The sequence below is a fragment of the Coffea eugenioides genome, chromosome 2, assembly GCF_003713205.1.
Source record: "Coffea eugenioides isolate CCC68of chromosome 2, Ceug_1.0, whole genome shotgun sequence".
Taxonomy (NCBI): Eukaryota; Viridiplantae; Streptophyta; class Magnoliopsida; order Gentianales; family Rubiaceae; genus Coffea; species Coffea eugenioides.
The window spans coordinates 20,959,560-20,971,977 of NC_040036.1; the positions used below are offsets into that span (position 1 = coordinate 20,959,560).

Consider the following 12,418-nt stretch of genomic DNA (forward strand, 5'->3'; position numbering starts at 1 on the left):
TCCGATTTTTAAAACATTAGTTGCGACATCATTTTATTTCACTTGTAGTGTCAAAGTAGGTTAAGTATATACTCTTCTGTACAGAGAGAGAGAGAGAGAGAGAGAATATCATAAATTACATCATATATCTCTTACACGATCTAAAAGTAATTAAGTAATTAAGAATTCATTTTGGACATCAAATATCCCTTACACGATCTAAAAGTCACTGTGAACAACTTAAATTAAGTAGACAGAAAATACAGCATAAACTTGATTAAGAAATTGTTGCAAGGTCTTTCTTTTTTGATAATTTGTTGCAAGGTCTTTCAAGAGGTGAAAAAAGAAGCATTAAAAAGCTAGTGACTAAGACCAATAAGAATAGGGTTATAAATGCAACAATACATTAACGGTTGACATCGATAACTAACAATTGGGCTATCTGGCCATATATACACTTCTAGCAACGGGTTGCCCCACAACCAAATGAAGTGCTTCAGATACTGAGCAAGGAAAGCTCGAATCCCCTTCTCACTTCTCCATTTTTCTCCAAAATACCAACAAAAAGGCCCTTTTCCTACAACTTTTATTAATAAGGGTAAACAACAAAAAAGCCCCCTGTGGTTAAGCAATCATACATAAAAACCCCCTGTGGTTTCATATCATACCAGTCGATACCCCGTGGTTTGAATTAACCTGAAAAGTGGACGGAAATCGTCAAATATTCGGCGTGTGTCTTAAACGAACTGCAAAGGCGCGTGCATATGCGAAAAACAGATTTCCACCACAAACTTTCACCTGATATGCCTATTTTAGCCTTCACTCTTTAATAATAAGAGACCAGCTTCCGTTTCTTCTGAGTCTTCATTCAATCTGTTTCCAGATTATTCAGTAACTACTGTAGACACCAAATTTTTAGTGTATTTTTATTTACTGTTATTTTTATTTTTCATGCTAGTTTTTATTTACTTTTAGTCTTTTATTTTTGTTTTAAGTCATTTTAGCATAGAATTTATTTTTAAAAAAAAAAGGGGGAAACCCGCAAGCGGGTTTCAGGCTATTTAACAAATTACTTAAAAAAAAAAAAATTTTTTTACATGCAAGCTGCGTTGAGTTGCATATGCCCATCGGAGGGCCCTAGGATGCCCAGCAAACCTCCCCTCTCATCCTCACCCTTCAGGTGAGGGTTTGAGAGTATGTGTTTGATATAAATAGAACAGAAAAGCAGCTTTTAGTCATTTTACATAAGGGGGAAACCCGCAAGCGGGTTTCAGGCAGGCTATTTAACAAATTACTTTAAAAAAAAAAATTTTACATGCAAGTTGCATTCTTCAAAAGGGTATTTTCGTCTCAAACCACGGGGTATCGACTGGTATGATATGAAACCACAGGGGGCTTTTATGTATGAGCTTAACCACAGGGGGCTTTTTTGTTGTTTACCCTATTAATAATTTAGCCAAGTTTTAGACATCCACCTAAGACGCCTGTAAGAGCAACGGGATTTTTCTGGCCCTCTTGGCAAAGTACAAACGCTCCCTACATGCTCAATTTTGCTCAGCTAAAAATGAAAACCAGCACGCCTAAGCCAACAGTTAAAAGGACGAGGGAAATTGATAGTTCAGGAAACGATCTGAAACAATGTTATCAAATTAAGGGAGCACGTAGTCCAGCTAATAGTTCGGGAAACAAATTGAAACAAAGGGTTAACTGGGATTGCCCTGCTGCCGATCTCAATTAATTAACCAAATTACAGACCTGTTCTTGTTTGCATTGTGGACCTAACTTTTTGTGGTTTTCTTCTATGTATGAAAGGTCCCTTTCGAAAATGACAAGAATTTAACGCATAAAACGATTCCTGAAAATACACAGATATAATAACAATCAATAATCCTCCAAAATGACAAAATGGTGTGTTTTTCAAGAGTTTGTATAAAATTTTACTACAGAATTTTTGAAAGATTGTTGTAAAATTTTGCCACCCTCCCTATGCCACCAACCCCGACCACCACCCCTCTCCTTTCTCCTCTCCACAACCACCACCTCTGGCACCTACTACCACTACTTCCACACTCACAGCCAAACTCCTCCCTCCTTGCTTCTTCACCCACCCTACCACCTCTCACTTGTCACTGCCCACTGCTGCTACCCCCCTCTACCTTACCCTTCTCCTGGGGTGGGGGGCACAAGGAAGGGGGGAAGGGGGGAAGGAGGGAGGAGAAGAGAGAGCAGAAGGAGAGGAAGGAAGGAGCAGGGGAGAAAAGGAAGGGGGTGAGAGGGGCAGTAGGGAAGGAGAGAGAAGAAGAGAGGAGGCAGAGGGTGGCACTGGCGGGTGAGGAAGCAGCAATGATGGGGAGGGTGGCGGTGCTGATAGAATGGAGTAGGTGTTTTTTTTTTAACTGTATGTTTTGTGTTAAAAGGTATGAAAAATTTGTGGGTATTTTTGGAGGGTTAGTGTGGATGAAATTGTAAAGAAAATTTGTCTTTCAAAAACAGAGGTGCCAAACAGAGCCATATATATCTATTTACTGACAAGATGGTTGTGCGTTTGATCAAAATCGATCTCTCAAGGCTAGAATGGCACAAAGCCTTGGGGACAAGGGCATGAGAACTACGTCGCATGAAATGAGAGATCTTCTAATTGTTGTGTATCCACCGGTGAAGGTGCACGAGTCAACGCGCACTGTGCAGTTGTTGTCTTTGGGAAAGCAATGACATCCCTGATCGAATGACTGCCTGCCAACAGCATGACCATTCTATCTAACCCATAAGCTATCCCTCCTGTGCAACAAATATATCAATCAATAACCAAAGTTCAAAAGCAGACTGGGGAAATGGAGGAGGCTACTGGCTTAGTCCAAGCAAGAAATCTAAAAATTATGTTTGTCAAACCAGCACTCGATACTCAGCATCCAAGCAGAAACCTGCTCTACAGCCGTGAACACACTAGAGCTATCTGTCCTTAACAACCATATACACCAATCATGTGACTTCAAACTCGCTCTGATGCTAATCTAAATTATTTAAATGATTCCCTACATAATCTTCTTAACTATCACTGCATCAAGCAATACAATGAAACATTACCTTGTAGCATATACCAAAAAGCTCCACAAATATAATTTGAGTGCAATCAATTTTCTAAACTTGTAAAATTAATAAGCTTTTTTGCATGTGGCTGATGTTTCTCATTCAATAAATGAGACACACAAAAGCTTCACAAAAAGTTCTCTTGCGACCCAGCATTCAAGACATGGTCTGGTACACATATGAACAAAATATCAACTAATCAAACTTTTATATGCACATTTTCAGGGAAACAAAAAGGAAAAGAAGAATGATCTATTAACCCCAAAGACTCCAAAAACAAGGTAAATTTAATATAAATTGGGCCAGAGTTGGCCCTTCTATCTTCTATTGGCAATAAGCAGCAGTTCCACTTGACATGGATTGGAGGTTTATTTATTCTCCAAGGAAGAAACATATCTTTCAGTGCAATGCAACAAGAAGAGTAATCATGAACTATAAGAAATGTGTAGTAGGATGTTTCGAATTAACTGAGTAAATGTATTCCTTGGGCAAGAAAATGTCCCATACCATGTGGAGGAGCACCCAGATCTAGAGCTTCCAAGAGATAGCCAAACTTGGCTTCAGCCTGCAGACCAAAAAAGAATGTATGAAAATACGCAACAGTGCAAACGTTGCTCTATCATGGCAATCAGAAATAGTTTGTAAGCTTTCAATAACTTCCAATTCACGGCAAAATTTCTTAACTCAGTTATTGCTTTCCTTCTTCCAATGTATTTAACTCAAAATACGAACACAAAAAAGGCAATTGACAGTCCCTTGATCATTAAAAGGAAAATAAAACTGGAAGATTAAGGATAAAGGGTGGTCTGAGAAAAGTTTTCTACTAACAAAGTTCAATATTCACACACATAATTGAAGGACTCGAAATGCAAACTATATACCCATCTCAATATGAAATACTGCAATCCATGTTTTCAGTAATTATTTAGAAGCACGCTCTTGCCTATACCAGAGAAATGGAACACACTGAATATTTGACCCTTCAAAGCTATAAGTGCTGACCACATACATAAGCAAACAGTCAAATGTTTTAGACCCAAAATAGCATGACAAGGATTTCCTCAGGCCTTACCTGTTCACGCCGAATGCCAATGATTTCCAAGACCTGTTCTTGGACGTCACGCTTGTAGATTCTCAAACTTCCTCCACCAATCTGCCAGAGAAGTGAAAGATTCCATTATACTTAAATTTATACATGCATACCTAATCTTGCAAAGACAAAAAACAAGATGTATGTACCTCCACACCATTGTATACCATGTCATAAGCCAAAGCACGAGCAGAGAACAAATCCTTCACATCTTCTGGGTTAGGGGCAGTGAAAGGATGATGCAAGGCCTGAAAAACAACTACAATTTAACTTAAACCAGAAGAGATACAAGAAAGGAAGGATCAAATTTTAAGCATATAATCTCAAATTTTGTCAGCATAATTTGATCTTAACCGTGATGGTTATTATATTAAAAACTACCCTTATATTTCTTTCCACAATAGCTTGCATTAATCCCATATTAAGTCATTTCTAAAATCTAACTTAAACGTTTTACAAAACCTAGCTTACAGAAAAATCAGCTAATACTGAAATTACTAGTACAAGTCAAAATACATCCTCAGAATGCAGAATCCACTTTACCACCATACATAATGAAGAGGTCAATTCTACAGACAAGAATAGTGAGGTGGAAACAACACTATTACCTACTTCTTCAAGAAAAATACATCATAAACCTAAATAAGAGAATAGTACAAAAACTATAATCATAGCACCAACCTCAAGCCTCTGTTCAGCATCATTCCACTCAAACATAGGAAAATCAGTCACCCAAAGGATTGAGGGCCTGGACTAAATGACACCAAATAGACAAAGTGAGATGTGTAAAAATAATTAATCCAAGTTTCCTTTCCTTTTTCTTTTAAATCCAATAGTATATTGCATGAAATTAAAAGCTTTAAGCAGTAAACTTACAGGATCAATCAAGCCCAAATCATGGGCTACATACAACCTCAGCCTATCTAAAGTTTTATTTACTGATGCAGGCTGACCCACTGCAAACAAGATGAGATCACCTGATCCCGCAGATAAGTGTTTGAGTAACTTGTCCTTCTTTGTGTGGTCCAAGCATGATACCAGTGGGGAAATCCCTTCAATTGCCCCTAAAAGATATACATCAAGCACTAAGAACAATATAATCTACAAAATGCGATGAAATGTGCAAACAATCACAAACATCACTCTCACCATCTTCTAACACCTTTAAGAAAGGCAAACCCTTTGCTCCAGATTTAATAGCTTCATTGTAAATATCACCTTTCTTCAAAGCAGTATTTGAGTATGTCTTTCCTCCTGAAGGGACACACAAGGCTTTAACAATTCCCCCACTCTTCAAGGTATCTGCAAATGCCTTGAAGGAGGAATCTGAAAATATCTCAGATACCTGCATGCCAAGAAAAAGTTGCTGCCTAAGACCATTAGGTAATCACTCCAAAAAACAAAAAATAGATTTAAGATTTCATAATATAGTATCATCTATGGTACCAAAAGAATGACAACCTGTCTCCCCCCCCCCCCCCTCTCCCAAAAAAAAAGAAAGAAAAAGGGAAAAGAAACTATTTTTGTTGGGACAAACTGAAGAAGGGGCTATAGACTGCATTGGCAGTTCTCAGTTGAGAAAATTGAAAGAGATAAAGAATAAAAACAAATAATGCATGAAAACCAACAAGCTTTACATCTTTCAATCCAAGATCAAAGCGAGTATCTGGCCTATCTGAACCGTATTGGCTCATGGCTTCAGCATAAGTGAGCCTTGGGAAAGGGTCAGGTAGCTGGACACCTTTGATCTCAAGGAAAACCTGCAGGAAAATATTTATCATGCCCTGTCAACTTACCAGTTGAATATCAGAAGTAACAGCAAAAGTAATATCAATACAGAATTAAGAGTTGTATTAAACATCTAAATTGGGCCATCAGAGCCCTCATCTACCCATGTAACCCATGCCTCACTAGACCCTAACTCCATGCTACAAAAGGAAAAATTGGACAGCATCCAGCTTTAAACTTCAGGGGAAAAAATCAAGCTTATTAGAACAAACAACTATTTCGGAACAAACCTACATATATATATATATTATTTGCTGATACCAAAAGGAATCATATGATAGACTACAAGCATGACGAGGTAAAATTTACACTAAAACATACGTATAATTTGTTTCAATCTTCTAAAAGATATTTAGTCAGATAATGCAAAAGATTGTCATGTTTACTCAGAAGTAATAATTATTTTCGGCACCACATATAGGCCAAGCATGTGCACAGCTGATGATGTTTAGCTTCTATACAGCAAAATGTTATACAAGTTTTAACAAGATTAATGCTATTACAGTTCAATTCCCACACCCAGCCCATAACAGAGGAGAATGTTACTAAAATTGGAAAGTAAAAGATCATACAAAAATCTACCAGGAGGTGCGAAACCTAGGTCATCAAATTCAAATACTAACCAATCAGTTGAAAAACAGGATTCAGCCATCGTATAGGCTCTGGTCGAAAATAACATTCGATTCAGAATTTCTGGAAGGTATTAAAAATTCAAATCAACAGTTTAGAGCCCCACAATGTACGTAAATTTAGTTATAATATTGCTATGGAAGAACAGCTTCTTTTAATGAAAATTTCAGGACATGTTTTACAGAATTTTATGTGCAGAAAATATATCTCACTTCAATAGAGGATTTTATCAAAGGTCTGAAGGAACTCACAAATTGTGAAATCAGATTATTGCTCTACTATCTATTAGGCTATCAACTACAGCAAACTAATTGGCAGGATCAAGGAAGTGAGAGGGGTCAGCTAAATGAAACGTATCTTAACTCACTGGATCATTCTAATGCTTTTATCCTCACCTCATTTCATTTTGTGATTTGTTACCTCATCAAACTATTTCTACCACCCAAAAAAAAAAAAAGACAACCTTCCTAATCAAATCTTCATTAAGTCTGAGCATGTCCTCTAAGGGAGTGAAAGCCATCTCCATATCTAGTTGCGTAAATTCAGGTTGTCTATCTGCCCTTAGATCTTCATCCCTGAAACACCTGCAAAGCAAGAGCAGATGAAGTCACATTGTGGTCTTGGTTGTATACTAATAAATGACCCAGCAATAAATGCAAAATTTCTTGATCCCCCTCTAGAATCCTTTTTCCTCATAATAATCTGAGGGGGGAAGGGGGGAGATCCTCTTCACATAAGTTGAACAATGTGTGGCAGAATGTAAAGATGCAAGAGAAAAGGGGAATTTAAATGAAAATCAACAGTCTGATCAAATAGTCGTAAACTTAAAACTTATTACCTTGCAATTTGATAGTATTTATCAAAACCAGAGACCATCAACATTTGTTTGAACAGCTGCGGACTTTGGGGCAAGGCATAAAATGTTCCTGGCTTTAAATGATGGAATTAAGCAATCAGATTTTTATTTGATGACTGATATATCTCTGGAAAACATAAACTTGAAACGTAGAGAATTAGATGTTAAAAAGCCAATAAAACAAGTAAATATTTTTCATCCTTGATGTTTCGATGTATCAAATGCTGTATGGAAATTGTTCAGCCTCCATCACTTCCAAAAGATCTACACGAGTTGTATTAAATGGCCTTCTCCTTTTCTTATCTTACAAGTTGCCTTGAGCGGGTTCTCAACAACAAAGGTAAAAAGTTTGGGGAATAACAGCTCAAATGCAATGAAATTTTAACTCTGAGTATAAATTTGAGAAGCTAAAAACATAGGTAGCCATAAAAGGCTGGAGATTAAGCGTAGCTTAGAAAACACAATTTGGCTTGAATTCGAGATTGAAGCCTGATGGGATGGGAATTCTTTCAAAATCACTAAGTCATCACCAGGACAAACGACAACATCAATACCAAGATTACATTTTGTTTTTCAATTCACTTCAACAGAAAACAAGGGAAAACACCAAAAGAGTGAAGAGGAGAAATTAGAGATAATCCCGAGATAGGTACATTTAACAGGGCAAATACTGTACCTGAATTCTTGAAGGCACAAGATAATCCCGAGCACCTTCTGGAGTAGATCTAGATAGAATTGGAGTCTCAATCTACCTTACAAACATGAAGGCAAGGATCAGAGAGTGGAAGAGACAGACTCCAGTAGAATCTTCTGATTGCACTAAGATGTTAAAATGCAAACATTACCTCCACAAAACCATGTACATCCTCAAGGTACCTTCGGATGAGTTTTACCACTTGATGCCGCAATATAATGTTGGAAGTCATTTGTGGCCGGCGCAAATCAAGGCATCGATATCTAGTAACAGGTATGGGGACCATTTAATCCGTACAGTTTAAGAGACATGCATCGAAGATCTTACAAGCAGTAAACAATCAATATATTTTAGGCTATGGAAAAGAACTATGGCCTCTGAAGCATTGCATGCTTTAAAGCCACAAACTACATTGAATAGAAAACACACATCATAGGGTATGGAACATGCAAAATGTGAGAATTGATGGTAAATAACCCATGCTACCTCTTCAACTATGTGGTTCAAAGATCAATATCACCAAAATCCCTTATCATCATATAGTGATATTACTTACTAATTTTATTTCTTCTCTTGTAAATGAGGCAAGTACTAGTATTCTTTTACTTAAGCAGTTAAGTGTCTCAGAAACAACTAGAACAACAAACCATGACCCAAGCAAACTCCAGTTTACCCACTCCAGTCACAATACCACAAATTAGCGAGAGGAAGCAGAAACAAAAGTAGACCTTCAATCATTAAGAAATGCCCAACTCGACCAGAAAAGTAAAAATATCAATTATCAAGAGAACTAACAGCAATCTGCAGAGAGAAGCAAAACATAAGCCCATGGTCAAAAAACTTCAGAAAGTTTTCACCTCAAGCGAATTTCCTCCTTTACAGATTCTTTGGCATCATCTGCAGTAGTAACTAAGAAAGGCAGCTTAGATCTCACAGTATTCAGAACATGGACACGCTCAGCAGCCACCTGCAAACTTAAGCAATTGTACTAAAACCACCAAAAAGAATAATCATCCAGGAGCAAATCCAAGTTAAGGAAATAATAAAACAGCGGTCATCAGTTATTAGAATTCGTCTTCCACAATCAACTACACATCATAATTCCACAACCAACTTTGCAGAAACTAAGTAAATTGTGGAGCACTGAGATAAAGAACTCATCCATGAACATATGATTATAACATCAGCAACAATTCATTACCTTTCCTTCTCTCCTAGTCAATCACCAGCATCAGACTTCGATTTTCTCTTTCTCTGATGCACCTAAGCTGTTATCTTCTTCTAATAACACTTATAGAATAGCAATTCAAACAAGGTCGTATTTTAACCATATTAATCATTACACTTGGAAGGTTTTTGCGGGGGAAAACATAAAACATTGCCCTTGGATTGTTCTTGTTACACCTGTTAATTTTAACACTTGAACACTTCAAAAATTGGGCCAGGGGGACTGCTTGAACAAAAGCCTAAAAAGGTTTTCCTTCAAATCACAATGCAAAACACCCTTGACACAATAGATCTGGTTGAATTCATAACAACTAGCACCACGCCTTGTTTTCAGCCATAGGCATGTTATTCTCAGTTTCTTAAAGAGTTCATGGAGACTAAACAGACAGGTGAACTGCCAAAGGAGACCTCAAATTCAAATTTTCTAGACTTACTATAGTGAGAATGTAATCAGTGACTTCCTTCAGCTGCTTTTTCTGTAATTATTGCAGAATGCATCCATCTATGCATAAAGATTTAAAGCTAAAGCAGAACACACCTCTACTGCACCAGTCCTCATCTTCTTGTTGACAGACTCAATTGGGCGAGGCCGAACAACACCTTCTACGGCCACCACATACTCAACTCTTAAGTCATTCACTGTTGAATGAGCATCAGGAAATTCGTTGGGAAGGGTCGTAATCTGAAATTCCCAAAGCACAAAAGGTAAAGACCAGTTCAACAACTCGCCCCAAAGATACTCTTTGTCGCAATTTCATCAAATAGCATATTCATAGCTACTCTTTCCCATGCAGCATTTATCGCAAATCAACAAGCATTCTCAACAAAGAAAACAAACCAAAACACGGATTGTAGACTGTAAGTACTGGTAACTTCAGACAGATTACTTCAAATAAAATTCCATCAATGTTCAAAATTTTCCACGTTTCCTAGGCAGAATGCCTTAAATTTCAGACTTAAGTAAACAAACTAATGGTCATCATGTTCAAAAATATTTATTACAATGGAAAAATAAAAGCAATAGCCAGTCAAGAACTATTACATGCTCAAGAAATGAAAGATTGAGAATTCATTATTTTTTTAAAAAAAAAAAAGGAGAGAGAGAGAGAAGAAAATGAAAAATAAGTACCTGTACAACACCGGTATGGTCACGGAGATTAACGAAAGTGAGGCCACCATGAACACGATGAAGGGCAACCCAGCCGCAGAGCCTGACCCGTTTATTCACATCAGCTTCTGACAATTCACCGCAGAAAGCGGTCCGGCTCACCCATTCAAGAGAAGGGATGGAGCGAGATACTTTAGGGGAAGCGGCAACAAGTGGTGTTTCAGTTGAAGAAGGAGAAGGAGACGAAGCAGAAACAGAAGGAGTTGAAATGCAGCGTTTAGGAGGTTGCGTGGGTTTGAAGCTGGGGCTGTGCGAGTTTAGGAATAGAAGAGGCAATGGAGGTGGTTTGAGTGAGAAGTGTTTACAGCGGAAGGCTATACCGGGCAGAGCGCGGAGGAGTTGTGCGGCCATCTCGCGGCAGCCGCTTCAATTTTTCAATTGAGACTCCGAGCAGATAAGTCCATGGCCGGGGGACGAAGCCGAATTGAATTGAGAGTCCAAAACTATGTCGTTTTCCTGGTCCTTTTACTTCAGTGTAGATTGGGCTTGGCCTACCAAAGCTTGCTGAGCCAGCCTGCTCCATTTGATCTCAATGTTGTTGTTGACCCTAACCATCACGTGATTGGGGTTGGGCATGTACGCTCGATCTATTTTAAAATGAAACAAAGTTGGGCCAAGTTACGTAGGAAAATCAAGTGAGTTAAAATAACTTCCTTGCGTATATTTGTTTGACAAGAAAAATTTGTAGATAAAATAAGTAGTTAATTATACTTATTGAAAATATTGTGGTAATCAAATATTTTTCCTTTAAAGTCCTGTAAATTTGGATGCAATGTGCAGAAAATTAAGGTAGTATTTGTTGGTAAAGAAAAATATGGAAGAGTAAAGGAAAGTTAGTTATATTTTCCTTTAGCTCCTTTGAGGTTTAACCAAATTGCCAAATAAACTCTATAATTCTACAAAGTTATAGATAACCCTCTTTGTGGTAAACAAATATAATAAAGACACTTTTTGATGTGAGTTAATTATTTTACTAACATTATTGGTCCTCTCATCATTAATGTTATCAACATCGTCTTATGCTAGAAATCCTAAAATGCCCTTGAAACCATAAATTCCTCATTTCCTTCTACCGGAATCTACGTAATTTGCAAAAGTCCACCAAGTTGGCTGCAGCCAAATTCGATAATCATGAATTCACAATCAAAATACAAACATGAATCCCATGAACATCCATCCATACATCAGTATATCCTTTTCATTAACACAGCAAAAATTAAATCCAAATGCAACAATTACGAGCTCTTAAAGTGTTATAAAATTAAGTTGGATGTGTACCAAATCGTCAAAAAAAAATAAAAATGTATGCTTTGTGTAAGCCCTACTATATTTGTTTGAGCCTGAATATTTGTGATTGGAATAAAAGAGAATCAAGAAAGAAATGAAGGTAATTGTAAAAGGGGAATGGCTCATCAAATTTGGTGCACAAAAGGAGAGAGTTAATGAAGCCTGGATGGTGGTTTTGGAGAAAGAATAGAGTTTCGAATTTTTCATAAAAAGAAGATTTAGAGCTGAAGTTACAGTAATGCAGCAGTAGCAGGGATATTAATGAAGCAAGGGGAAGTCCGATCGAATAATTGAAGAACAAAAACAAGTTAGTGGAATAGAAAAACATACTACACTCTTTTTCTTTTCCATATTTCCTCAATTTCCTTTCACCAACCTATTTAGTTACCTTTTCTCTTTCCTACCCTTTATGTTTAATTACATCATTTTCCTTTATGTTGGTTTGTTATGTCCTGTATGCATGTTATTAAGAAATTGTTTTTCGTTATTTTTGTTTCTTTACTTCTTCTAATTTATTCATTAACTTCTCTTTGGAATGCAAAAATTATTATGTTTAGATTGTATTCTCTTCCTTTCTTCCTATCTTTTCTTCTCTCTCTCTCTCTCTCTTTG

At 37.2% G+C, this 12,418-nt stretch overlaps 1 protein-coding gene across 5 annotated transcripts; it reads right to left on the reverse strand.

The window, feature by feature from the left end:
• Positions 1-1,610: 1,610 nt before the first annotated feature.
• LOC113761405 (aspartate--tRNA ligase, chloroplastic/mitochondrial) lies at positions 1,611-10,936 on the reverse strand. 5 transcript variants are annotated; one of them, XR_003467139.1, is made up of 16 exons: positions 10,481-10,936; positions 9,890-10,033; positions 8,982-9,091; positions 8,276-8,387; positions 8,107-8,178; positions 7,413-7,504; positions 7,038-7,158; positions 5,794-5,940; positions 5,306-5,501; positions 5,033-5,220; positions 4,838-4,909; positions 4,306-4,404; positions 4,139-4,219; positions 3,574-3,631; positions 2,510-2,757; positions 1,611-1,834 (listed from the first exon to the last, which is right to left on the reverse strand). XR_003467139.1 is itself a non-coding variant. In XM_027304378.1 (15 exons), exons 1-15 carry the CDS (start codon positions 10,868-10,870, stop codon positions 2,588-2,590), a joined length of 2,028 nt encoding a protein of 675 aa, XP_027160179.1. In that variant the 5' UTR covers positions 10,871-10,936; the 3' UTR covers positions 2,476-2,587. The 5 variants fall into 5 exon arrangements, 4 of the variants coding, with proteins under 4 accessions (XP_027160179.1, XP_027160178.1, XP_027160177.1 ...); XM_027304378.1 differs by lacking the exon at positions 1,611-1,834 and having other exon boundaries at positions 2,476-2,757; positions 5,794-5,916; XM_027304377.1 differs by lacking the exon at positions 1,611-1,834 and having other exon boundaries at positions 2,476-2,757; positions 4,324-4,404.
• Positions 10,937-12,418: the final 1,482 nt, after the last annotated feature.

Excerpts from the sequence above, each read along its gene's own strand:
- LOC113761405 (XM_027304376.1), bottom strand. The coding sequence starts at position 10,870 with ATGGCCGCACAACTCCTCCGCGCTCTGCCCGGTATAGCCTTCCGCTGT. Across the intron at positions 9,092-9,889 it reads TGAGGACTGGTGCAGTAGAG|GTGGCTGCTGAGCGTGTCCA; the intron begins GTGTGTTCTGCT and ends TTAAGTTTGCAG. Across the intron at positions 4,220-4,305 it reads TGGTATACAATGGTGTGGAG|ATTGGTGGAGGAAGTTTGAG; the intron begins GTACATACATCT and ends CTTCTCTGGCAG.